Consider the following 25,709-nt stretch of genomic DNA (forward strand, 5'->3'; position numbering starts at 1 on the left):
CAGGGCTGTCACCCCATGGGTGGCAGGGTTGCAGTCACTGCCTGGGTGGCAGGGCTGTCACTGCCTGGGCAGGGCTGGCACTGGCAGGGATGTCACTCTGTGGTGGCAGGGGTGTCACTGCCTGGCTGCTGGAGCTGGCAGCTGTCCCTGGCAGTGTCTGTAGAGCAGCAGTGGGGCTGGGCCAGGCAGGGTCCATGGAGGTGTCACTGTCCTGGCAGTGTCACTGCCCTGGCAGCTCCTGCAGCTGGGCAGGGAGGGCTCAGGGCATCCTGGGCCAGTGTCCTTAACAGCTCCAGAGCCAGGCACAGCAGAGCTTCTCCACTCTGGGAGATACTTCAGGCTCCTTGATGGATTAATCAGAGCTAAGCGTGCTGGCAGCCCTCAGGACTGTGTCTCTTGTGGAAATTCTGGTTACTGTTAAATGGTAACAGTATTCCAGGTTCACCCTCCAGGAACAGGGATCAGTCTGTAGGCAGTGTGCAGAAAATCTACATTTTGAGTTGTCCTGCAGGGGCTTTCATTGTTTCTGCTCTCTCTGGTGAGGTTGCCTGCCCACACAGATCCTTCACTGAGGACACCAGGCTAATTGATACTTTACAAATTCTTTGAAAATGCCAGTTTAAGTGCAGTGGCTGCAGATGAAGAAGAGGATGAAAATGGTGCTGAGGGAGAAGCCTCAAATCTGACACATCAGCTCCTCACCAGCAGTCCCTTAAGAGGCTCTTCTGTCCCTCTGTGGGGCAGAGAATGTTCCTGAGCTGCCTCTGTAGCCACAGCTGCTGTTTTATGAAAGAGAGGTAACAGTGAATACAAAATTAATCACAGCACTCACAGGGAGCACCACATCCAGCCTGCCTGAATTTCCTGGGCTGTTCAGGCTTTTTATTCCTATAATGAGAGTTTCTGCTGGGTTTTTCAAAGCAAGTAGTTCCTTTGTGTCCAGACTTGCTAGACACCTTCCACTGTCCCAGGCTGCTCCAAGCCCTGTCCAGCCTGTCCTTGGGCACTGCCAGGGATCCAGGGGCAGCCCCAGCTGCTCTGGGCAGGGTCTCCCCACCCTCACAGAGAGGAATTTCACCCAATATCCCATCCAGCCCTGCCCTGTGGCAGTGGGAAGCCATTCCCTCTTGTCCAAGGTGTCTCTCCGTCTTTCCTGTCAGCTCCTTCAGGCCCTGGAGGGCCCCACTCAGGTGACCCCAGAGCTCCTCTCTCCAGGCTGGACAGCCCCAGGTCTCTCAGCAGTTGCTGTGCACAGGGCTCACTCCCCTGCTCCAAACACACCTGGTGCAGCTCATCCCAGCATCTGTAGATAAATGAGCATTTTTGGGAGCATCTCCATCCCACTCTGCTCTCCCCCTGTGGTCCCAGCCTCCCCTGGATCAGCTCCCCTTTAGCACAGAAAGTGCTGATATCTCACAGGATTCATCTCAGGCCTCTCCCAGCACTTGAGATTGCTTCAGTTCTTCCTTGTGTCAGTCCCACTTGGCCCACACACCTTTCCTTTTTAGATTTCTCTTTTCATCAGGTGTGGTAAGTCTCCACCTACGTTCAGTGAGTCACTGCATTGTGTTTGCCATTTCCCAAGGGGCTGGCACCTGCTGCTGTGGGTGTTTTGAGGGAAACAGCCTGGCATGGGTCTGTTAACAGTTTGTGTGCAATAATCCACTCAGATTTGACTGTTAGAGACCTTAATATTAAATTTTGTCCCCAAAAGCTTAATGGCCACTGAGTGACTGTAGTGTGAAATTGAGTTTGGGGAAGTCTTATAGTACTGCATGTAATAAAGTCATGAAAGATGCAGAACAATAATTCTGCTGAACCTTCAGTTCCTGTGAACCAGTGCTGAACTGGCCTTAAGTGCCTGTTTCAGTGTACATACTACCCTTAGTATCTCTGGAGTTTCCCACCTTTCCTTTCTGGAGCTATTTGGGTTAAAGAGGAATTACACCAGATTTCAGTTCCCTCTCTGTCCTCTGTGTTAAACAACAAGCATGTTTCTTGGTTATCTGTTTTACCAAAATCCATGTCACTTTCCCAAAAAACAACTGTTCCATTTCCATCTCCTGCTGCCAGCTTTAACTCCAGCAGTGCCTGGAGCTAATGCTCTGGCATGTTTGTGTTCAGTAGGTTATTATTCCCAGATGGAAGTCTAATATCTTACACCACTCAGTTAGAGCCTTGGCTTTCCACTTCCAGTATGGTGAAGATAATTTCTTCCAACACATGGTTGTAATTTATTGCCCTTTGCTTGACGTGTGTGTGCTTGATTGAAATCAAAGCATAATGAGGACCAGGGCAGCTGCTTAAATCTCTCTATTTTAGATTCTGCCTTCTCTTGTTTTGGGTTGGAGATAATCAGGCCTTTAATTAAGTAATCTAATGGCTCTTTGTTGTCTGGAAGAAATAATTTCTGAAGTGATTAAATAGACCTCCCCTGGGAAGGATGCTGCTGATCTGTCTGCAAACAGGATGAGCTTTGGCAACTTTGGACTGGTTTAGTGACTGACATACATTTAGAAAGCTATTCCTCCTTTTTTCTGTGGCTTAAATTGGATTTATTGGTCTTTTGATTTTTAACAGCTTTAGAAAAAGATAAAACATCATCTTAATCATTCTGTTCCTGGAAAATGTTTGTATTGATTAAGATTTTGAGTTTCCTCAACAGAGTGAGAATGAAACCTTTTGAACTTCTGCTTCTGTCTCTGTTTTGATGTTGATCCATTTTCAGTTTGTTATATTAGAGCTCTGGACCAGGAATTTGGTAGGAGTGGAAGGAGGTCTGGGAGAGGATTGACCTCTGAAATGTCTTTGTTGTGTGTAATCCTTTTATTATTGAATTTTGGTTGGAATCTGGTCCAGGACAGTTATCCCAGTTTTGGACAGTGTTAGCAGTGCTGAGGTGGCACCCAGGGCTGTGCTCTTTGCATGGGGACATTCCTGTCCTGTGGATGGAACCCAGGGATGTCTCTTTGCAGCCAGGTGAGCACCCAGTGCCTCTCCCTGCTCTGGAGGAGGAGTTCCTGGGCCCTGGCCTCAGCAATGTGTGGGTTTAGGAGCCTTTGACCAGGTACAGCAGTGAAGTCCCAGTGACAGATGAGTTTGCCCTTTCGTTTTTAGAGTGCTCAGGGCTAGGTGTATTTTTCATTTTTAATAATCTGTTTAATCTCGTGGAGCAGCCTGGCTTTGCTGGGCTCAGGGATGTCTCATTTTGTGCCATCATCTGCTCTGAGCATGTTCACATGTCCCATAAACTACTGGATAGAGTAAAAACAGCTAAAGAAAGTTGAACTTTTTCCTGGTTTATTTTGGATTGTGTGCTTGAACAACCTCTGGCACTGCCTTAGTCCACTTGTCCTGATAAGAAGAAATGGAAACCTCTGTTGGTGCTGCCCTTGGGCTGTGGCTGTTCCTGAGATCTGCTGTGGTGCCATTGGAGTTCTCCTCCCCTGACAGACCCCAGGATTCTCTCAGAGGAGCCCAGGCCAGCTCACAAATTCCTCTGCACTTCTCCCAGGGTTTGTATGAACTGCTGCATCCATCTGTGACCAGCTTTGCTGTGCTTTGTGCATGGAACAGCCCCAGCTCCACCAAGTAAAGAGCAGATGCAAGAGGTGTGAGCAGGGGTTTTCAGCCCAGCCTGGCCTGGCACAGGGTGCCCAGAGAAGGAAACTGTGGGTGCCCAACCCCTGGAAAGTGTCCCAGGCCAGGTTGGATGGGGCTGGAGCTCACTGAGGGCTTTAGGCTGTGAGCCCTTTGTGAGCCCTGTGCCTGTGCTCAGATGCAAACCTGGGCTGCCTGGGCTGGAGCCCCTGCAAAGCTTTGAAGTGACTTTATTGCCATCAGCTCCCTGTTCCTCATTACTGCTGCAGCCCTTTGTGCTGCCTTTCTCCTGGGCATGGGAGTTCCTGGGGCTTGCACAGCCAGGGCCCTGCAGATTGAATCCAGATGGGTTTGTTGTGCATCCCAGCACTGAGGAAACTGCCTGGGGATGTGCACCATGGGCTGGGGCAGCAGGGGAGATTCCTGCCTTGGGCCAGCCTAATAAGAGTGAGATGAAATCTCCTAAGACAGGTCTAAACCACCAAGACTTTCTCTGCTTTCATGTCTGTGTGCTTTTACAGTTACAGCCATGCTGTTTTCCCAAGGAAATTATTTTTCCTTGGGTTGGGATCCCCTCCTAAGCGTGCCCATGGGCAGTTCAGAGCAGAATTAATATTGAAGTTCTTGATAAATATTAGAGAATCTTCTTAGAAAGAGGGGAAAATTAAATGTACTGGCATGCTGGAAAACGAAATCAGTTGCTTTTCATCTGATTTTTCTTCTTTGGGAGTTCCATTTTGGAGCAGCTCTGCACACACTGCATTCTTATCTTCTGAATCCGAGATGTTGGATGGAGGAGGAGTTTTTTCCCTTGGGTTCCCAGGGTTCTCTGTAATTACATAAAAACTGAACACTTGGATTAGGAGGTCAGCACTGATGATGCAGCACTGTCCTCAAACACTGCTCTCTGAAGGCTTTAAATCCCTAGGAAGGAATGACTTACATTCAAAAAGGAGATGGAATTTTGAACTGTCAGTTTGTTGTGAGCTGGAATTTTTGAACTGGTTGTCTGTAATAATGAGACAACCAGTATTGTATGGACAGAAATTTACCTCATGCCCTCACAAATGTGCAGTGCTTTAATGGTGGAATTTGAGGACAGAGCAACTTAAACAGCAGCAGCCTTCTTGTGGCAGACCTGATACAGAATTGTGTCACAGAACTGATGTCATGTGAGATCTGCAGCCTCCAAAGATTTTGCCAGCCTTAAACCACAGCACAGAAGATTTCTGCTGTCTGTCCCCTGCTGTCCACGTTTGGGTTTCAGCTGGCAGAGTGTGGAATGTGGCACACTGGGGGTGGCTGGAGCAGTGTCTGTGCTGCCCAGGGATGGCCATGGGAGAAGGGTTTGGGATCAGTGGGAGATTCCTGCAGGTAATGAGGCTCTCCCTCCTTTGGGCACGTACAGAATAACCCCTTGTCCTGCTCATGGAACAGTTTCCAGGTGACTTCTCCAAAGGGATTTGGTCATTCATTTCCATCTGCCAGGAGCAGTGAGATGGGAAGGAAAATGTGAGCAGTGCACATTCATTAAATAATGAAAGGTGCTAGAAAGCACAAACTGGGAACTTCTGGGAGACTTTTAGCCTTCAGGATCCCATTGTTTGGGTACTTTGTCCTTCCTTGCAGAGTTCCTGCACTTCACAGCTCTGCTGAGCACTTTGAGTCATCCCACCGTGGTCCAGATGTGCTTTTAAGTACAACTGGCATTGAAGTTACACATACCTAAGTGGATTGGTATGTTTGCTCCAGGGATTTTTGCACCTGTGTATGCTGGAAAGAATTCCTGTAAAATACCTGTACAGAGCCCCCAAGCATAATTTGGGCTGAGTTCATCAAGTGGGGTGTAAAACCCCTGGGCTGTGCACAGACATTTTACCTTCTTCATTTTAATCTCTGGGTGGGATTGTGGAGGGGCTCCCCAATTGTGCTCCTGGGGCCAGGGAAGGAGAGAGGAGCTGTAAATGCCCTGGACTTCCAGTGTCACATCCTGCTCATTCCTGTCCCCTCATTAAAGGATCCTGAGCCTCAGCACTCACAGCTGGATGGAAGCTACAATTATTGAGGGACAGCTGATGTCCTGAAGAATCTGTTCCTCCTCCTTGAGTGTGAGGTTGCAGGGCATTTGTTGAACACCTGAGCAGTGTTTGGGGTTTGATGAAAGGTGGGTTGCTCAAATTTGCCACTTCCTTCATATTTCAGTTGTGATTCCTGTGCTGGCTGGAGGTGACAGGGTGGGAGTTGTCACTTGGCACTCCAGTTCCTGCTCCCAGGAGAGCTGGAATGTGCTTCCTCACCTCAGCATTTAGGAAATGTTTTGGGTTGCTGTGAGACACCAGCTGCTCACGCTGTGACATCAGTCATTGTCACTCTTGTAAAAACATGTGAGCTGAATGCTCAGTATTTTCCTTTGGGGTAGGATTTTTAAATGCCAGTTTTCTTGGAAGTCTGTTGATGTAAATAGCTGGAGACTTTTCCCTTTCTGTGCTGCGCTTCTGGAGCTGGAAGAAATAACTAGGTGACCTTTAGGGAATAAAAGAAAATATATTTTTCTGCTTTAAATGAGCCAGTTTGAAACCCTGTGCAAGCTTTGGAAGGTTTCAGAGCCAGGCTGAGGTTCCAGGTGCTGGTGCTTTGGCATCAGGGGGTTGGGAGAGCCATAAGCCACAGACTTTTTGTCTCTGGCTCTCAGCTTCTTTCTGGAAAATACACAAATGTTTTTATGGATGAACGATTTGGTTCTGAGGTGTAATTGAAAGTCAGAGCTTGTTTTTATTGCTGTGTGGTGGAAAGTCATTTTCTCCACACAGTGGCCAGGATCTCATGGTGAGGCTGGGAGGGGAGGAACATTATCAGGAGGGTCATGGGGCCTTCCTGGGCTGTCCTTCAGTGCTAAACCAAAGTGATTAATGTGCCCTGCTTCCCTGAGGGCTGTGCTGGGAGCTGGGGATTTCCTCCCCTATCACATCCCTCTTGAAGTTGCAGCTTTGTTCTGGCCACAGCCTCTATTTCATGGGTCCAGCTCCTGCTCCTCAGACAAGTTTCCATCCTGTGTCTCCACCCGCTCCAACTTCAAACACTTCATAAAGCTTTGGATCACTCTTAGCTTAAATATTTTCTTTTATTCTTGCATTTGTAAAGTAGGTCAGTCTTAAGTGTGACATTTTTTGTATAAAACAGCTTTTTCCAGGAGTTCTGTGGTTGATGAGTAACAGGTATAAAACCTCAGTGTTTGATCATGACATTAAAACTATAATTGATTTTGAGTGAACTGCTGTTCTGAATTCTGTGAAGAGAATGAATGATTGCTTTGGGCCTTTTGCCTTTTAGTCACCTTCCTGGGCAGCCTTATAAAAGTTATTTTCCCAGAGATAGAGCACTGGCTGTCCTCTCCAAGGACAGGGATGTCACTTGGGCTTGATGATCTTTTGAGGTCCTTCTAACTGAACCCAACTATGATATCATTTATCATAGTTATCAACTATGATATCAGTGTTTTTCTTGTTACTAAAGGGATATGACAACCATAAAACAAATTTTTCATTGTTTTATAACAAAGTTTTGTCTGTAGGTAAAGCCTGATTGATCTTGATTGAAACATCCTGGGCTGATGGTGTCCTTAGGCAGAGAGCAGTGATTGCTCTGCTCTGAAGCTGTCCTGTGAGAATGGTTTGTCCCTTGGGGTGTTTCTGAGGTACCACAACAGGAATTGCTCCTACTTGAGGCCTCCTGAGCATCCCAAAAGCATCTGCTGGTTGTTTTGGGAGAGTCAGTGCAGCCATGTGGGGGTCAGTCTCTTCTCCCAGGGGATAAAAGGAAATGGCCTCCCAGCTTGTGCCAGCTCCTGGAGGTTTAAGTTGGATATTAGGGAAAAAAAATTCAGGGAAAGGGCTGTAAAGCACTGGAACAGGATGTCCAGGGCAGTGGTGGAGTCCCCAGCCCTGGAAGTGTTCAGAAAACCTGTGGGGAGTATGGGTTGGTGCTGAACGTGGTGGTGCTGGGCTCACGTTGGGCTTGGTGACCTCAGAGGGCTTTTCCAGCCTCAAGGATTCTGTGATTGCAGCTCCCAAAGGAGACAGATTGCCTTCTCCAGGCACAGCTGTGCAGGAGGACCAGGGCAGGGACATCTCAACAGGACACTGAGGCAGGAGATGTTCAATGCAGGAGCTGTGTGTGACTCTGGGGCTGTGCCCTGCCTTCTCCATCTGTGTCTTTACCAGAGAAGGTCCCAGTTTGTGCCTTCCCGGGGCCTTTTCCAAGCTGGTTCCTCTCCTGCTTGGATTTTAGTGTGTGCTGCATTTCAGTCCATGGTGAAGGGGTTTCTTGGAGGAAGCCCAGCCCTCCTGCAGCAAATCCAAATCCACCAATGTCAATTTAAATTCCTCCCAATCTATCATCCCGTTTTCTATTATGGACCAATTAGCCTGTGGCACCTCTTTATTTTTACTTAAAAAAACCAGGAATGTTCCCTTATATCCAACAGTGACTTTCAGAGGTTCAGAAATCCCACTCCAGTGCTGTTTGAAGGTGACAGGCAGTGCAGTGATCAGTTGTATTTATTCCCTCCCCATGAAGGAGGAGGGGATTTGGGAGCCTTTGGATAATGTAAATCCTGGCGTGCCTTGGATTCAGTCACTGGCATTGTTGCTCCAGCCTCCAGTTCCTGGGCCTGGCCATGGCAGAGCAGCTTTATTGGAAGTGCATGTTGGTATTTAAAACAATATTAATTCTATATTTGATTCATTAGATCTCCAAAGGCACTGAAAGCATTTCCATGTGTGCGCTGTTGGTTCTGGCGGGAGGTTCCTCTCACGGCTTCATGTGGTTTCAGACAACATTTTAGCACATTCTTAAAATACCCACAAAAGCCTTTATGTAAAATCTCATAAAGGTGAACCACATAAAGATTATTTTTTCCTGTTTCATGTCATTAGGATCAAAGTACAGTAGGTAAGAAGAAATTTCCCAAAACCTTGTTTCGGTCCCTCTCTTAATTGATGTTTCATGCTCGTAGCAAGGTCATAAAGTGGGTAATGGGGAAACTGTCTGTGCACACTGCAATGTTCTCAGTGACTGCCAGCTCATTTGGAGTGAATTCACTGATTCTGTGTATGAAAAAGGATATATTATATATATTTGTTGAAAGCAATCTGCCTCTGAGAAGGGACAATAGCTGCTTCTCTCTGGCCTCTGATTCCCACTGCCGAAGGAAGGGTGGCTTAGGTTGGAGCTGACGTTCACTGCAGAACTGGAATTTAACTGCATGAACCAAAATCCATTTGTAAATTCCCCAGGGGGTGTAAAGAGGGTGTGTGTTGGTTTCTTAGGTTGAAGTTGCCTGGTGGAAGCCTGGCTTTAGTGTGGCTGGGCTTTGCTTTTCCAGTGCTGTGTTATCATTGCTTGGCAATGCCCCAGGACAGTGGGTCCTGAGCTGCCTGGGCTGGGCTTGGCCAGGAGAGGCAGAGCCACCCATTAGAAATAAAAGGCTGTGGTGAGTTTATAGGAAATTATTTACCTCCCTGAGGTCAGCATTGGTTTGGGTGTCTGCAGTTAAAGGGAATTGGGGCTCTTGGGTGACTCTGCCCTCTGAAAACAAGGGATTGAGCTGGTCTGTGGGTGCAGGGAATGTGCTGGGAGTGCTGGAAGTGTCACTGGAGTTCACTTCCCGTGCCTTTTCTCCTGCCTGCTGGCAAGGGAGGGGTTGGTGTGCTTTAATCCATGTGCTTAGGGGTAATCCATGCACTCCAAATTGCAGAAAATTGACTTTTAAGCACCAGTCCCACCTGGAAGGCCCAGGGTTAGGAAGGAGGAAGCACAGAGTGGGAAGGGTTGATGATTTTTTCATGAGGGATGATTTCCTCTGTGGCAGGAGTGATGGTCACTGCCAGGTGTGTGTGACAGGCAGGCAGGATGCAGACAGGTTAATCTGCACTCCTGGCTGCTCCTCATGCCTTTGGATAATGAGATTCTGCCCTCCTGCAGGCAATGAAAAGTCTGACTACCAACATTTTGTGTTGTTGATGAAGTTTATAAAGTTTCCTCTCCCCCTTTCACATGATCCTTGTGTGCCATGGTCACCCCTGAGATGAGAGAGTTGTGTGCCATAGAGTTTTTATTCTTCCCTTTTCCTTCATCCTCCTCGTGGCTTTGCTAAATTGAGAATGGAAGGGATAAAATGCTGTGGTTGCAATTCCAGTTTTCTAGAAGACAGAATTCCTCCTTTCTTCCAACAGATGGGTTGTTTACCATTATTTCATGAAGTGCATTTCCATCTGCACCAGTGTCACCCAGAGGGAATGGGGCTCTGCAGATCCCATTTTTAGTTGGTTTTCTGAGTTACTTTCAGCAAAAGACACCTGAGATTGAGGCAGTCTGGCTTTTCTCTTGTTCCCCATACCTGATGCTGGAATAATAAAACTTCAACAGCATCTCTACATTTCTGAGATCCCTGGTTCCAGTTCAGCTCCCTTTGCAGTAAATCAGTGTCAGCTTCACACAGACTTTTGAGGCAGCAACATAAAGTTACTTACTTGCTCCCTTTTGTCTTAATTAGTGAACTTTGCTGTAAAGAACTTCCAGACTTTGCCAATAGCAAGGGAGAAGAGGGGAAAAAGACCAGATTGTAAAATAAAGCCTTACTCTGAGCCCACTTTGTAGCTCGTGCTTTTAGCAGCTGTTGTAGGTAATTGGAATCAGAGGAATTGTTTGCTCAAGTCCTGTGGAAATCTGTAAATAGCTCTGGTTCTCCCCAGACCTTTATTCTCCTTCAGAGACATGTGCAGTTGTTTTGTAATTAAAGTCTGCATTATGAAGTGATTTGAAGTGCTGTGTTTCTGGGTGTGTAACTGAGAGAGTGTGCTGTCCTGAAAGAAAAAACAAATCTGGATTAGGACTTAGAAATTCTGCTTATTTAAGGTGATTATTATTGATATCTGACTCTCCTGCTTGCTTTTAACTTGCCTCTGGGTTGCCTCCTGCAGGTATTTTGAAGGTGGAGTCTCCTCTGTCTACCTCTGGGATCTGGATCATGGCTTTGCTGGGGTGATCCTCATTAAGAAAGCTGGAGATGGATCAAAGAAGATTAAGGGATGCTGGGATTCCATCCACGTGGTGGAGGTTCAGGTACAGCCTCTGGGGAGCTGATACACCCCAGTGAAAACAAAACCCAGTTAATTCCAGACAATTAAGGAGCACAGGTGTTCCACTGAACAATGCAGGACTGTGTCAGGCCTGTAAACTTCTTTCCCTTGTTAATTTTTGAAAATGCCCCGAAGCAATTTGGATAGAGATAAGTCAGGGCTGTAATCAAAAAGAATCCCAGAAGAATTGAAAGTATGTTACTTTCTGTGCATGTGATCCTGAGATGTGGGGGTTTTTTTAACATAAAGAGCTACAGATAAATATCACTAATTAGGTAATAAAAACAAGGTATTAGGAGAGTGAATTGCTCTAACTGGATTTACTTTGGAAAATTAGAGGAATGAGCACACTTAGAATTGTCTGTAAGAGCCTGTGCTGCATGAGGGGGATTAAATTTACCTGGCCTGTTGTTTGTGGGGCGTGCCAGCCCCCATTTAGCTTTAGGGGGGATTTTAACCTCTGTCTGTGTCCCTCTTTGTCCCCTTGCACTTGCAGGAGAAGTCCAGTGGCCGCACTGCCCATTACAAGCTGACCTCCACAGTGATGCTGTGGCTGCAGACCAACAAAACTGGCTCTGGTACCATGAACCTGGGGGGGAGCCTCACCAGACAGGTAAGGCTGTGTCCTCCTCACACCTGGGCAGGCACAGAGCCCTGGCTTTGGGAGGTGCTGCACAAACACCTCTGCTCCTGCTGTTCTGCAGCCCAGTGAAATGGGGAATGCAGTGGGTGATTCCCAGAGAGCCCCTTGAGCTGTGCTTGACACACAGGGGCTTGCAATTAAAAGTACAAAACATCCAGCAGGAGTTCAGGCTTGCTTGTAAGTCTCAGTGTGTCTTTTGGTGTTCCTGAATTTTTATTCTTCCATGTGTGTTGCAGATTTTTTTATCGGTAAGATTTGCCCACTTTCTCACTGGAAGATTCCAACAGGACTATAAAAATACAGGATGGCATCTTTCCTTACTCTCTTTTAAAAGCCAGCTAAACCACTGGGAACAAACCTGTATTTTGCACTGACAGTAAGGTTTTTAAAGGACATCAATTACATGGTGTCTTCCTTTAGTGCTTTCTCCCTGCAGTACCAGAACACTGATTTAAAAAAATCTAAAAAAGTAAGATAAGTCTGTCCTGAACATCTGGGGGTTTTCTGCCAGCATTAATGACTCTGTCTGCCTCCTGAGAGCTGCTTTGCAGCAGGGAGGTTTCCCCAGGCCCTGGCAGGCAGGATCTGCTGAGCTGGGTGCCTTGGGTGGGCTGCTCTGCCCCACCACCTGCCAGGGGCTTCTCCTGCTGCTGATGAGCTGGGCTTGCTCTGGGCTCTGCAGTCACTGATGGAGCAGAGTAATAAACTGTGCAGGACAGGAGGCACATTGTAAGGTCATGAGTGACTGGAGAGATTGGCAGCAGCTGAAACTCCTTTATGAGCCTTCCCAGGGCAGGCTGGGGCTTTCCATACAAAGGACAATGCAGACTCTGTTCAAAACCTCCTGGTTCTGAGCAGGTTTGAGCCAGGTGAAGCCAAGGAGGGTCTGGGATTGCAGAGAGGGACTGAGGCTGGGTTAGTCTTGCACAGCTTGCCCCAGCCTGGGTGATTTTTCTTTCCACGTTGTTGACATTGAAGAGGCTGATGGAAAAGCAAGTGAAGGAAAAAGGCATCTGGAGACAGTTTTGAGCCTTTTTTTGACTCTTTTTGCAGTAATTATACCCCAGTTATGGTGACCCGGACAAATATTTAATCCCAGTCCTGCTGATGCTGGAAATGGGAGCTGTGAAGTGCAGGCCAAGGGCTTGACTCTGGCCATGGCCCTGAGCACAGCTGGGCCAAGGCAAACAAGGGCTGTGCACAGGGCTGTCCTCAGTGCACCTTGGCCTGAGTGCTGGCCCTTGCTTGGTTTGGCTTTCCTGTCCAAGCTGCAGTGGAGATTGATGCCCCTGCCATCATTCCACAGCAGAACCTTGGGTGCAGATGTGGTGCAGTGGCAGGAGCAGTGCTGGGGAGGATGCACAAACAGGGGCCTGGGGCACATCCCAGCCTGGGCTCTGACAGGATCCTGCAGGCACTGGGGACTGGAACTGCAGAAACTTCACCTTTCATTACCTGCAGAAACTTCACCTTTCATTACCTGCCCTCTCCACACTGCCTGCAGCTGTTCTGGGTGAGGAGGAGCTGTTTGTCCCCAGCTGAAGTTCACCTGCAGCTGGACTGAACTCCTGAGTGCAGCGTCACTCTGGTTTTTGAAGATTTTCTAAGCCTTCTGATGTTGACATTCTTGTAGTGAACTTTCTCACTTTACACTTTCTGTAAATAACTCATTGTTTTCCATTCCTTTATGGAGGAGGAGAAAGTTGATGGACTGTTGGTCTGTCCAGTGTCATTGGAGAGGTGGCACTGTCACCCTCCAATCCACTGTCACTCTTAGAAAACTATAAATGTTGGAGTCAGAAAATAAACTTCCCTTTTTAATTCACCTTGAGAGCAGCAGTGTGAGCTTGTGTTCTCTCATGTCCTGTAGTGACAGGGCAGGGCTTGGACTTGGCTCTAAATCCACTGTGCCACATCACCCAAGCTCTGCAAGTTTTACTTCTCCTTTTTTGATCAGCCTTTCATGCAGCCTGCAGCAAAATGAGGCACCAAGAGCTGGTTTTAGTTTCCTCTTGAACTGTCACAGTTTCACTATGACAGGTATCAGTGATGTTTTGATAAAACTTTGTCCATGGTAAATTTACATGGTTTTGGTCAAATCAGCATTTGCTTGGCCACCTTTGATCCTAAATGAGAGCAGCAGATGTGCTTGTGTTTGGGAGGAAGCTTTTGAGGTGTTGCTCACAGCTGATGGCACAGCAGCCTCAGTGCTCTGCTCAGAGCCAAAAGCTTTGGTTCCTCCAAACCCCCTGTGGCCTCCTGGCTGCAGGCAGGGCATTGCTGGGTTTCCATCCATTGCTGAGGGAGGATTGATTGACCTGGTGGCCAGAGGAGCAGCTCAGGGAGTGCCACGTGCTGGGGCTGGGCTTGGAGCTGCAGTGGGGCTCTGGAAAAAGCTGTTTTCTGCAGGTGAGATTGCTGCCCTGCACCCACACAACCAGGGGGTTCTGTTGCCTTTGTCAAGGCCATTTGGAAAAGCTCTGCCTGTCTTGAACATCCCCAGGCTCCTTCCTGTAAGGCTCCACTTGGGCTGTTCCTAAATGTTGCACTCAGTTTTGAAAAGGATTTTTTCCTCTCTCAAGACCCTGTGTTGTTGCTGTGGCTGCCCCTGGATCCCTGGGGGTGCCCAGGCCAGCCTGGGTGGGGTTTGGAGCAGCTGGGACAGTGAAGGTGTCCCTGCCATGGCAGGGGGGGCACTGGATGGGATTTGATCCTTCAACCCAAACCATTCCAGGGATTCTCTTGGGGTGTTCCTGCAGCTGCCTTGGGGCCTGTGCTGGTCCCTCCTGGGCAGGTACTGAGGTCACATCCCTGGCCTGTGTCTGCTTTATTTATACACTGGGAGTTGACATCTCCCTTCCAGTGCCTTGAACTGCTTTCCCTTGGTTTCCCCAGTGCACTTTTTGTCTGCTACAATAAGAATTGTCTCTGTTTATAAGGAAGAAACAAACATTTTGCATTTGTGAGTGGAGAGAATAAGGAAAGGGGGAGACATAGAGGATTCAGTTTTGGGAAGCTGAAAACTCCCCTTGGTGTAGCTTTAATTTACTTGACCTGGTGGATTTTGGAATTTCAGGCTTTGGCTGTATCAGTTCAATTACAGAATTTCAGATTCTGTCCTCATGCAGTAGAGCAATGGGTGTTGATACACACACAGGAGGTGCAGCACAAACCCCTGGGTGCTGTCACATCCACTCCTTTGCACAATTTACCTGTATAAAGGTTTATACAGGTTTATACACACACAGGAGTGTGCAACACAGACCCTTGTGTGCTGTCACATCCACTCCTTTGTACAATTTACCTGTATAAAGCTTTATACACACACAGGAGTGTGCAACACAGACCCTTGTGTGCTGTCACATCCACTCCTTTGCACAATTTACCTGTATAAAGGCATAATTGGCATAATTGCTTCATGTGTGTGCAGAGGTTCATTTACCTGCAGAGAGTGAGAGCAATTCTTAGCCAGCTCCAGGCACTCAGGATCCCTGGATTAATTCTGCCCTGAAAACTTTGGGACAGTTAAAGCTGAGGTGACACTGGAAGCTCATGATGTCCTGGCTGCAGAGTGTGGCACAGCCTCCCCTTTGCCCAGGGGGTTTGGCTGGAATTTTTAGGAATCAGTGCTGTTCAGCATGAGCAGTGCCAGAGAGGAGCAGGGAGCAGGGCTTGCAGGGAAATGAAACGTGCCAGCAGCTTTTCAATTACCTTGCAGTTCTGCAGGTACCTCCCAGCCCTGCTGATTGAGGCCAGATGTTTGGCAGATGTTGTTCCCTGGCAGCTCTGGGGCTCCTGGCCCTGTGTGTACCTTGGAGCTGCTCGTGTCTCTTGCAGCTCATTGGGCTGCCCTTTGCTGGGGGGCAGAGCAGCTGTGGGATCTGCTTCCCTTGTGCACAGGAGATGGGGAGGGTTCCCCTTCCCTGGCAGGCTGTCAGCCCTGCACTGTGCTGAGGGCTCTGCAGCCCCTCCTGGCAGGAGCAGCACCAGCAGGTGCCTCCTGAGGTGTCCCTGCACAGAGCCTGGCTCTGTGTCCTGGCCAGCAGGAGCCTGGGGAGGTGAATCTGCTGAGCAGGACCTTGGCTCAATCCTGGAGTTTATGGGGAGATGTGGGAAGGGGAGGGTGTAGAGTCACAGGGAACTCAATAGAGGAACTGAAAGAATCCATTCCTGAGGATGATGATGATGAGGAGGCTGATTCCTGAGGCCTGGCATTTGGGATGAAGGGAGCACAGAGGTTGATTTTTGAACTTAGAACTCTCTCTAGTGAGGGCAGAAGGTTTTGCAGAGCTGGATGAAGGCTGGGCTGTGCAGACAGAGCAGTCCCTGGCCTGGCATCTGCTGCTGCTCAGTGAAACCCCAGCAGAGCCATTCTCCATTTATCACCCAGGGAGATCCCTGTGCTCAGCAATCAGGACACTCATCCATTCCCATCGTGGAAAAGCCCATCCCACCGACTTCCAGATGTTGTAACTTTGTTTTTCCACCACTGGGATCTTCTTGTGATCCTTGAGCTCCCCCTCAGCAGTTGCAGTGCCCTGGAGTCTCTGTAGGGCAGGGACAGCAGGGATCTGCTGCCAAGGCTTGTCCAGGGAATTATTTCTGCCTCCATCATGAGGGTGGGCAGGCCCTGGCAGCTCCAGGCTGCCCCTGGATCCCTGGCAGTGCCCCAGGCAGGCTCAGAGCCACTGGGACAGGGAAGGGGTCCCTGCCATGGCAGGGCTGGCACTGGGTGGGCTTTGAGCTCCCTGTGGGTCTCACAGAGGTTCAGTTCTGTAATAAATGAGAAGAAGGGAGCAGAGCAATGGGGGCAGGTGAGGGTTGTGCAGCATGCCCAGGTTTGCCCCTGGTTTTGCCTGGACAGTTTGGCAAAGGGAATGGGAAATTTGGTTACTCTGTGGAGGGGTGGGCTCAGTCCTCAGCTGATTCCTACAAGGCTGCAAGCCCTGCAGAGATCACAGCCTTCACTTATTGCCTGTAGTTTGAAATGAGTGCTGCAGGGGCAGGCCACATTTTGCCTCACTGATATCCAAATAATTCCACATATTTTCCACCTGGAGCCTTCAGCCTGCCTGTGGCTTTGGGAGCCCCTGGCACACACTGCTGTTTGTGTTTCATTAAAGGGATTTTCACTCTGCTCCGTGGCCAGAGCAGCTGTGGGTGTTGTTGGCTTTCCAGAGCAAAATGGAGGATGAGTTCCCTTCTACCTTTGCTGGTGTTTTCAGACACTTTCACGATGAAACAAAATGTTTATCCAGCTTAAACGTCCCTCTTCACATTATTCCTCCACATAATGTTTACAGAAAGCCCAGGCAGCTGCTTTATTCCGTGCAGGGAACATCCCAAGGGAGCAGGGAGCCCAGAGCAGTGAGATTAGTGAGGGTCCCTGTGAGTCAGCCTGGAGCAGAGGGCTGGGGCAGCCAGGAGAGAAATCAGGGCCTGGGACTGGGCTGAGGCTGGCACTGGGCTGAGACTGGGCTGGGCTGGGACAGAGCTGGGACTGGGCTGGGATTGGGCTGGAACTGGGCTGGAACTGGGACTGGACTGGGCTGGGACTGGGCTGGGACAGAGCTGGGACTGAGCTGGGACTGAGCTGGGCTGGGACTGGGCTGGGATTGGGTTGAAACTGGAACTGGGCTGGGACTGAGCTGGGCTGGGACTGGGCTCCCCCTGGGCTCCGCCTGGGTTTGGAAGTGGGCAGTGCCTGAGGGAGAATGAGCTGATGTTCCTGGGAGGATGAGGATGAGCTGATGTTCCTGGGAGGATGAGGATGAGCTGATGTTCCTGGGAGGATGAGGATGAGCTGATGTTCCTGGGAGGATGAGCTGCTCCTAACTCAGCCTGCAGAGGGAATTTCCCCTCAGAGCAAGCCCAGCTTTATTTAAGCAGCAGAAATTCTGCTGCTGCCTGAGCAGTGCCAGCCACAGGAAGGAACCTTTAAAAGCCCCAACAACTCAACAAACCCCAACTGTTTGTAGGACATGGGTGATCCTGACTCTGCACTCCATTAAACAGCCTCTTGTAACATCTGGCCTTCCAGAGCACATAAAAATGTTTTCCTTCTGGCAGCAGTTTTTATGGAGATGTAATAATATACAGGTTTTTTTTATTAAAAAAAAATCTATTTTCAGATTCTGCTCCTTAAGCAGAGCTGGGCCTGGCCAGGTGTGAGGAGGCAGGCAGGGAGCCCGTGGCAGTGCCTGCCCCTCTGCCCCAGACTGGGGCACTTTGCTGAAGGTTCCAGCTCCCCATGGATGTGTTTGTGTGGGTCAGGTCTGCACTGTCCTGCAGTGCTGCTGCACCCCTTCTCCAGGCAGTGTCTCCATTCCATGGAACAGTCTGAAGGCAAAATGAAACGTCCTGCTGCTCCTTCTCCCCCTCTCTCTCCCAGGTTGTCCTTTGCCTTCAGGGGTCCAGTTAAATTACAAGCTTCCCCAAGCCTGTTCCAGCCTTGGCTTATTAGAACAAACCTGTGGCTGGCCCAGGTTTTAAACTGTGCCCTGAGGGAGGGATAGGAGCAGATGGATGAGAGAATTCAGTGGGATTAGTGAAACCCTTTGAAGAGTGTTCTTCCCACTGCATTTGTCTCCCAGTGTTGTTTTCTTGCTGTCTCAGCAGATCCTGCTGAGGTTCCTGATGTTCACAGTTCAGCACTTGGCTGTGTCCTGGCCACAGGAGCTGGGCAGGATGGACTTTGCCGAGCACACTGTGCAAACCCAGGGCACCACAGGGAATATTTCTGTGTCTGTGCCCTGACCCCCAGGGCAGCACTGACTCTGACCCTCATTCATGGAGAAAGTTTCCCAGACTTCAGGATAGACTGGAATCCACAAAAGTGTGAAATAGATTATAGAGAGCAGTGTAGGTGTATCACTGGGTGAGAAATTGAGGGTTTGGGGTTTTTAGTATGTTGTGGATGGCAGCAAGATGGAGGGCACAGGGTGTTGTCCTGGGTTTGTTCTTCATGCTTCTTCTTCCTCCTTCTCCGTGGGTTTGGGTGGCATTTTGTAATTGGGCAGAAAAGTCCCCATTGCAGCTCTGTGGGATCAGTTATTGGGTTAAAAGGGAAAATAATCCAGGTGTCAGTTCTTAATTGGACAGTTTAGTCTTAAAAGCCCTTGCATCAAGAGATTGTTGGCCATTTTGTGCCTTCTAATGAAAAGCTGCACAACTCACAGTACTGAGACTGTTTTACTGATCAGAAATTATAATAAACACCTGAGTGTGAACATGAATTACTGACCCAAGTGCCTTCAATGCAGAGCCAGGGAAACCCAGAACTGGTGCACCCAGAGCACACAGGCCATGGCAGGGCAGGGCAGGGCTGGGTGCTCCATCAGGCACAGTCAGATGGAATCAAGGGGATGCTGCAGCTGCAGCTCCCAGTGCTGCTGTTGGGCTGGGAGATCTCAGCTGCCTCAGGAGCAGAGTCCTGCGCTGGGGCTGTGCTGTCTCTGCACTCCTGAGTTGTCCCAGCTCTGAATTTCCCCTGCAAAGGACACTTGGCTGTTCTGTGGTGGGGAGGGGGTGGCTCTTGTGGCCCTCTCTGCAGCAGGGACTCTTTCCATTCCTGGTTTTTTATTCCCCACATCTCCCCTGCCAGCCTGTGCCTGTGGGGGGTGCTGGGGTTTCTCAGCCCCTTCTGCTGTGTGTGCACATGGGGGAGGTGGTGATTGCCCCTGTCCCAGCCCTGCCCCAGGTCCCTGTGATGGATGGATCTGTGCTTTCCTTTGCAGATGGAGAAGGATGAGACTGTGAGTGACTCCTCCCCACACATAGCCAACATCGGCCGCTTGGTAGAGGTGAGTGCAGCTTCTCTGCCCACAGCTGCTCCCATTCCTTGAATTTTGTTACTAATAACTTACTGATTCCTGTTGTTGCTGGGTGTGTGGTGGCTCAGCGCTGCTCCTTCCATTCCCCCCAGCTGTCTGTGGGTACAAGGCCACCCCAAAGCTGCCCCTTGTCTCCTGCTCGGCCCTGCAGTGGTGAGAGAATGGGTGTTCCCTTCCTGAGCACCAGTGAACAACTTCCTGCCCTCAGATTTGCTTTTGCAGCCACTTCTGGGGGGAATTATTTCTAACAGGTTGCTACAGCACTGTCCCTTGGGCTGAAAGTCCAGTGTGTATCGAGTGCTATGAAACCCCCTGGAATTGGGTTTGCTGTTGGGTTTTGTGGCAGCTCTCAGCCCTGAGGCTCAGCACAAGGAGTGCAGCTGCTCAGAGGGTGCAGCACCACTTTGTGTTTCACTGCACTGTCCTGACTGAGGGTGTTCCAGATTTCCTTCATTGTTATGGCCAAGAAAGGAGGAAATTCTCAACTCTGATGCATTTTTAGGGAACTGGGAAGTTAAAGAAAGGCAGCTGCTTATTTTTTAATCCCTTTTTAAAATTGTTTGCTTGAGTGAAAGCAATGAAAAAAAAAGCTGCTTTGTTGCAAGATCTCTCTCAGAGCTCTGTGGGGCAGCTGTAAAGAGCAAGTCAAGGATTCCAAGTCACCCTGAGCACAGAGCTCTGGGCTCTTGGTTATCCTGGAGGACTGGCTGAGCTCCTGGAGCCGTGCAGGGCCAGGCAAGGCTGGGCTGGGCTGGTGCATTTCCCTGTGTGCAGAGCTGGGGAGAAGCTGCCCTCTGGTGGTGCACAGAGCTCCCATAGCTGGGGAGAGCAGGAGCACAGCCCTGAGGGGTTTGCTGGGCCCCCAGGACCAAGGAGGAGTTGAGAAATCTGACCCCGTGTTCTTAGAAGGCTAATTCATTATTATATGATATATGATTATGATATATTATATGATAATATATTATATTATGTGATGTCATGTGATGTATTATATTATATTATATTATATTATATTATATTATATTATATTATATTATATTATATATTATATTACATTATATTACATTATATTATATTATACTATATTATACTATATTATACTATATTATACTATATATTATGCAATACTCAAACCATACTACAGAATAGAGAAAGGATACAGACAGAAGGTTACAAAGAATGATAATTAAAACTTGTGATGCTCCAGTTCTGATACAGCTGATGGTGATTGCTCATTAAGTTAAAACAATTCACATGAAACCAATCAAACAAGCACCTGTTGGATAAACAATCTCCAACCACATTCCAAAGCAGCAAAACACAGGAGAAGCAATCAGATAATATTGTTTTCCTTTTTCTCTGAGGCTTCTCAGATTCCCAGGAGAAGAAATCCTGGCAAAGGGATTTTTCCAGAAAATGTGGCAGTGACAAAGCCCCAGTGCTGGGATGGGAGCAGGGGCTGGGCCAGGGGTCTGGGCTCTGGGTGCTGGGAATGCTCAGAGTGGCCCTGGTGCTGCAGCAGCCCTGCAGACAGAAATCTGAGGGCACTGAAGAGCTGCTGTGCTGTTTTCTTTTCCAGGACATGGAAAACAAAATCAGAAGTACACTGAATGAGATTTATTTTGGAAAGACAAAGGACATCGTGAATGGGCTGAGGTAAGGGACCTGCAGTGGGTGGGGACCCTTTGCATCCCTGCAGTGCCACCCCAGCCTTGGTTTTCCCCTCCCTGTGCTGTGGGACAGTTTTTGTTGTGTGGAGTTCAGGGAACTCCTCTGTTGCAGAAATCTGAAGCAATGTTTTAATCCCTTGTTTCCTCACCAGCAGCCAAACAGCCCAACTAACACTTGTATTTCTGGATTATTTTTCATTTGTTTTAATCTTCACAGTCCTTAAATTCTGTCTTCTTTTTCTACTGTCCTTAAAAATAGTCCCAGAATTAAGTCATGACACGAGTGGTTTGTGGTATTTAGAGTTTGTTTTAAATTCTGTCGTTCTCTCAACACCACTGGCCAAAATACAGTGTATGAGAAGAGATTAAATTCCCTGTGCCTTTCTGTGGGGCAACTGTGCTGTGCTGTTCAGCTCCTGCTCATTCCTGGACAGGAGTTGGACATGGAGATCCCAAGCTGGTAATTCTTGTGCTCACAGAGGAAATCACTGTGATGCCAAATCACTTCATTTTAAAGTACAGAGAGACCTCCCAGCACAGTGTGGTAATGTAGAATAACCAAAGGGCACAAATAAATGCTCTGCTCTTCCCTCACACACTGAGATGTGGAAGAAGAGAGAAAAAATGGTGTTAATTCAATATTGGTGCTGCTGTATGGGCAGAGCAGGACCTGTGGGAGGGTTCTGGGTTCTGCCCCAAGCCCAGGTCAGACCAGCCTCAGTTTCCTTTGTGCTGAGCAGGGTTCAGGAATTAATAATTAATAATTAAAGGAAGCTTTAATTACACCAGAGGGAATCTGTAATAGGACCTTTCTCTTGTGAATGTTGCCTTGAGCTGCTGTGGTTGGATCTCTGCTGTGTCCCCATCCCTCAGAGTCCTGGCCCTGTGTGCAGGAACCCCCCAGAGCCCCTCCAGCCTGTCCCTGCTCCTTCTCTCCTGTGTGTGTGTCCCCTTCTCCTCCCTGGAGCTTCCCAGGCCCCAGCTCTGTGTTACCAAGTTCTTCTGACTGTTCTTTTCCCTGTTTGCTCCCTGGTTTCCCACTGCTCTCTGTAGATCTATCGATGCTATTCCTGACAACCAAAAGTATAAGCAGTTGCAGAGGGAACTTTCTCAAGTGTTGACCCAGCGCCAGATCTACATCCAGCCTGATAACTAAACCAATCCAGGTACCCCTGCTGCCTGTGAGGTGTGAGCCAGCACTAAACCAGGACTCACCAGCCCAGCCCCTGCATGATAACGGGAAGAACTAACCCCTAATCCCACAGGGAGCAGCCAGCCCAGCCTCCTGGGGCTGCCTCAGTGCTGGCTTCTGTTTTCAGTGTTTTCTCCTCCCTCATGGAATCCTCCTGGGGCTGCCTCAGTGCTGGCTTCTGTTTTCAGTGTTTTCTCCTCCCTCATGGAATCCTCACGCTCGGAACTGGGGCAGGATTTCCCACTTTGCACTCTGGCTTGGGAGCAGGAAAGGAGCACGTGGAGTGCTGTGGGATTGGGCTGATCCCATCCAGCATTCCCAGGACTCTGCCCCTTGGGCACCAGCAGTTTTTACACCTCTGGTATTCCACTTCCATGAAGAAATTCCCTGTAATCCCAGTGTGCTCCCTGCAGAGTGAAATCCTGGGAGTGTCACAGTTTGGAAATAAAAAGATTCTGGTTCTTGCCATGAGTTCAGAGTAAAGGTGTGCTCACCCACACACCTTCCCCGTGAGCCTGCTGGGGTTTGAGCTGCCTTGGAGCTCAGTCCTGCTCAGGCTCACTCAGCCATGGGCAGCCTCCCCTGCTCGTGCTTGCACGGCCTCCAGAGGGATCTGGTGCTGTGCTCGTTGCTCTGGAGCTCTGAGTGTCAGGGCAGTGACTAACCTGAGCCTCCTTAACCTTCCACTCCCCTTCCTAACCAGTTACAGATGTTCTTTCATCTGACAAAGGGGAAAACTCACTATTTGTTGATGGTGGCCAAGAACTACTTCTTCAGCCTGTGACAAATGCAAATATAAATGTATATGTTTTTATTAAAGCAGCAGAAGTGTCTAGAGACAAGAGAATGGAAATACTGTTACAAAAATGGTTGGAAAATCACCACCACAAAGAGCAGCCTTGTTTACAGGAGACAGCAACCAGGGAAAATGAGGTTGCTCTGAATGACAGAATCCCAGACTGGTTTGGGTTGGAAGGGCCCTTAAAGCTCATCCAGTTCCAGCCCCTGCCATGGACAGGGAGCTCTTCCACTCTCCCAGGTGCTGTAAAGGCTGTGAAATGTGATTTAAGTGGGGAGAAATTCCACCCAACTGCATCCTACCACTTCTCTGTGGTAGCCGCTCTGGAAAAGTTTGGTCCTGAATAGAACCCATTCTATCAATTTATTTAAGAGGGGCCTTTTTAAAAGTGGAAATTTCTCATTGTCTTATTGAAATCAGAGGTTCCTCCACAGGCATCTCCCAGGGCAGCGATCCCAGGTGATTCCTGACAGGTGGAGCTGTTCCTCTGTACTTCAGGCAAAGGGAATCCCTGCAATAACCCTGTGACAGTGTCTCTGTTCTTCTTCAGCTGCTTTGATCACTCATTCCTTAGGGAAGGTACAAAAAAAGGCAGATTTGAGAGCAGAACCTCCAGCTGCCATTTCCAGCGGTGCAGAGGCTGGTGTGGGTTCTGGGGTGACCCTGGGTGATCAGAAGGGTCAGAGCTCCCCAGCCTGGCCCTTCTCTGGGTGGGGCTGGGTTCTCTCTGGCCCTGGGGGCAGCAGGAGCTCTGACCCCCCTGGCTGTGTGGGATGCTGGGCTCTGCAGTCTGTGACAGAAACCTTGGGACTCTCCTGTGGCAGCCGGGGCCGAGCGGAGCTGCTGGGGCAGCCTTGGGTGCCTTCCTTGCCAGAGTGAGTTTGGCTTTGTGTTCTCAGAGTGGTCATTTCTGCTTCCTGGGCTCCAGCAGGCACAGCTGAGCCTGGCTCAGGGGCTTCTCCTTCCTCCTGACTCCCGTTCTGCTCCCAGCCCTTCCCTGCCTCTGACCCCCTTTCCTTCCTCCCCACAGGTCTGTGCAGACTTTTGCAGACAAATCAAAACAAGAAGCTCTTAAAAACGACCTGGTGGAGGCTTTGAAGAGGAAGCAGCAAAGTTAAAGTCCTGTCAGTGCTAACCAGCCATGCCATGCACTCGTTAGATTCCTTTCCTAGAGAATCATCCCCGCCCTTTTCTGTTGGTCACGTCACGATTTGCATCCAATACTCTCCATGCAGCGCCATCCTCTCCCCATGAATAAAGCTGTACAAACTTTTTCAGTCTCTGAGGCCTACTTTGCACCACATTTTACTATTAAGACCTTAGGCTATGTTTGTTCCTGTAGAAGTCCATGTATTATTTTTTTTTTCTCCTCCCCCCTTTCCCACCCTCCCCCATTTATATGCATCACCACAGATCATTGTTTGTCTTTTCCTCCCTCACCCCCTCCTGCCTTTTGTTACATTGGTGTAAAAAATGTAAAACAAAAATTTATTAAATACCGTGGTGTGTGAAAGAGGAAGAACTGGAAAAACAAAAAAAAAAAAAAAAAAAAAAACCAAAAAAAAAAAAAAGAAAAATAATCTATTCCACGTATGTTTGGGGGCTGGGCACAGGGGCTGGCTGGAGGGAGGGAAGAGAGGGTGTTCTGGGGGTTGTACAATACTGAGTAACCCAGATGTGCAGGAGATGGTGATTTCAAGACCTGCTGAAAGTTCTGCTCTTCTATAGCCTCGTTCCAAGGCGCTTTTCTGTCAATTTTTATGGAATGCAAAAGGGGTTTTTGTTTTGATTTTTTGTTTTTTTTGTAAAGCTTAAATTGAATCTACATCTGATACTTGAGCCTCCATACTAAAAAATGGAAAAAAATAAAAGAAAAAAAAAAGACTAAAACAATAAAAACAACCAAAAAAAAAAATCCCAGAAAGATGTTTGTGTGATCGTGTCCTCCTTGTTTCAATTTCCTTCCTTGCAGGGTTACTTGGTGTTTGGTTTTTTGTCTCACTCCAGAAATGTTTGTGTGGAAGGGGGTGTGATGTCCCCTTCCATATGATGTTTATATTTATATATAAAATGTATATATAACCAAATTCTTTCTTATGGCAGAGGTTCTTTGTCCAGCTTTAAGAAAAGCCAATATGTGATAATTATTCAGTGTTTTGAGTGGCAGAGATGAGGGATTTGCTCATGGTTTGGATTAAAACAGGATCTGAATTGTTCTACAGGACAGGAAATGCTGCTGCTTCAGGATGAGGTGAGCAGCCCCTGTGCCTGTGAATCTGGAGGGGCAGAATTGTGAATTCTTTTCTATTGCCAGAGCAAAACCATCCTGCAAACCCACTTTCAGTTTCAGCCAACTGAGTTACCTTGCTGCACTTTCTTGCTTGTTTGATTTTCAGTAATTTATATAAATGTGGATAACTGGAAGAAGAATTAAAGGGGAGAAGTCTTACAAATTTCCTCAACACAAGAACCACATTTTGTTGTCCATCCTATGCAGCTACCTGAGATAAAGTCTGTTTGCAAACAGAGATGTGGGATTTGTGAGGTTTGCTGACTCTTGAGCAGGCCCATAGAAGTGCTTGAAATGTGAAGTGAAAATGCCCTGAAATGTCTGAAATCCTGCAGCAAACTGTTCCTGAATTTTGGAGAAATCTTGGAAAAGTTCCCTTTCCTGTGCCACCTTCCTAGACTCTATCAGTCTCCTGGAGAATAATTTGGCCCTAAAACAGGAACAGCCCCCAGCCCCAAAACACATGGTGGGGTGCAGGCTGGATTTTTGGGATCACAGCACCCAGCAGGGCATCCCCACCCTCTCTCCCATCTCCCAGGTTTAG

The 25,709-nt window shown here is 48.4% G+C and overlaps 1 protein-coding gene across 2 annotated transcripts in view; it reads left to right on the plus strand.

The window, feature by feature from the left end:
* Positions 1–24,799, plus strand: part of CAPZB (capping actin protein of muscle Z-line subunit beta) — a 63,581-nt gene extending 38,782 nt beyond the window's left edge. The window contains exons 5-10 of one of the 2 annotated variants that reach the window (XM_058818524.1): positions 10,581–10,722; positions 11,236–11,352; positions 19,119–19,184; positions 20,794–20,870; positions 21,938–22,050; positions 23,906–24,799. In XM_058818524.1, coding sequence (XP_058674507.1) covers positions 10,581–10,722; positions 11,236–11,352; positions 19,119–19,184; positions 20,794–20,870; positions 21,938–22,040 — 505 coding nt within the window. In that variant the 3' untranslated portion in view covers positions 22,041–22,050; positions 23,906–24,799. The remainder of the gene's footprint in view (positions 1–10,580; positions 10,723–11,235; positions 11,353–19,118; positions 19,185–20,793; positions 20,871–21,937; positions 22,051–23,905) is intronic. The other variant, XM_058818525.1, reaches the window with a different exon arrangement.
* The last annotated feature ends 910 nt before the right edge of the window (positions 24,800–25,709 follow it).

The sequence above is a fragment of the Ammospiza caudacuta genome, chromosome 22 (assembly GCF_027887145.1).
Source record: "Ammospiza caudacuta isolate bAmmCau1 chromosome 22, bAmmCau1.pri, whole genome shotgun sequence".
Classification (NCBI taxonomy): Eukaryota; Metazoa; Chordata; class Aves; order Passeriformes; family Passerellidae; genus Ammospiza; species Ammospiza caudacuta.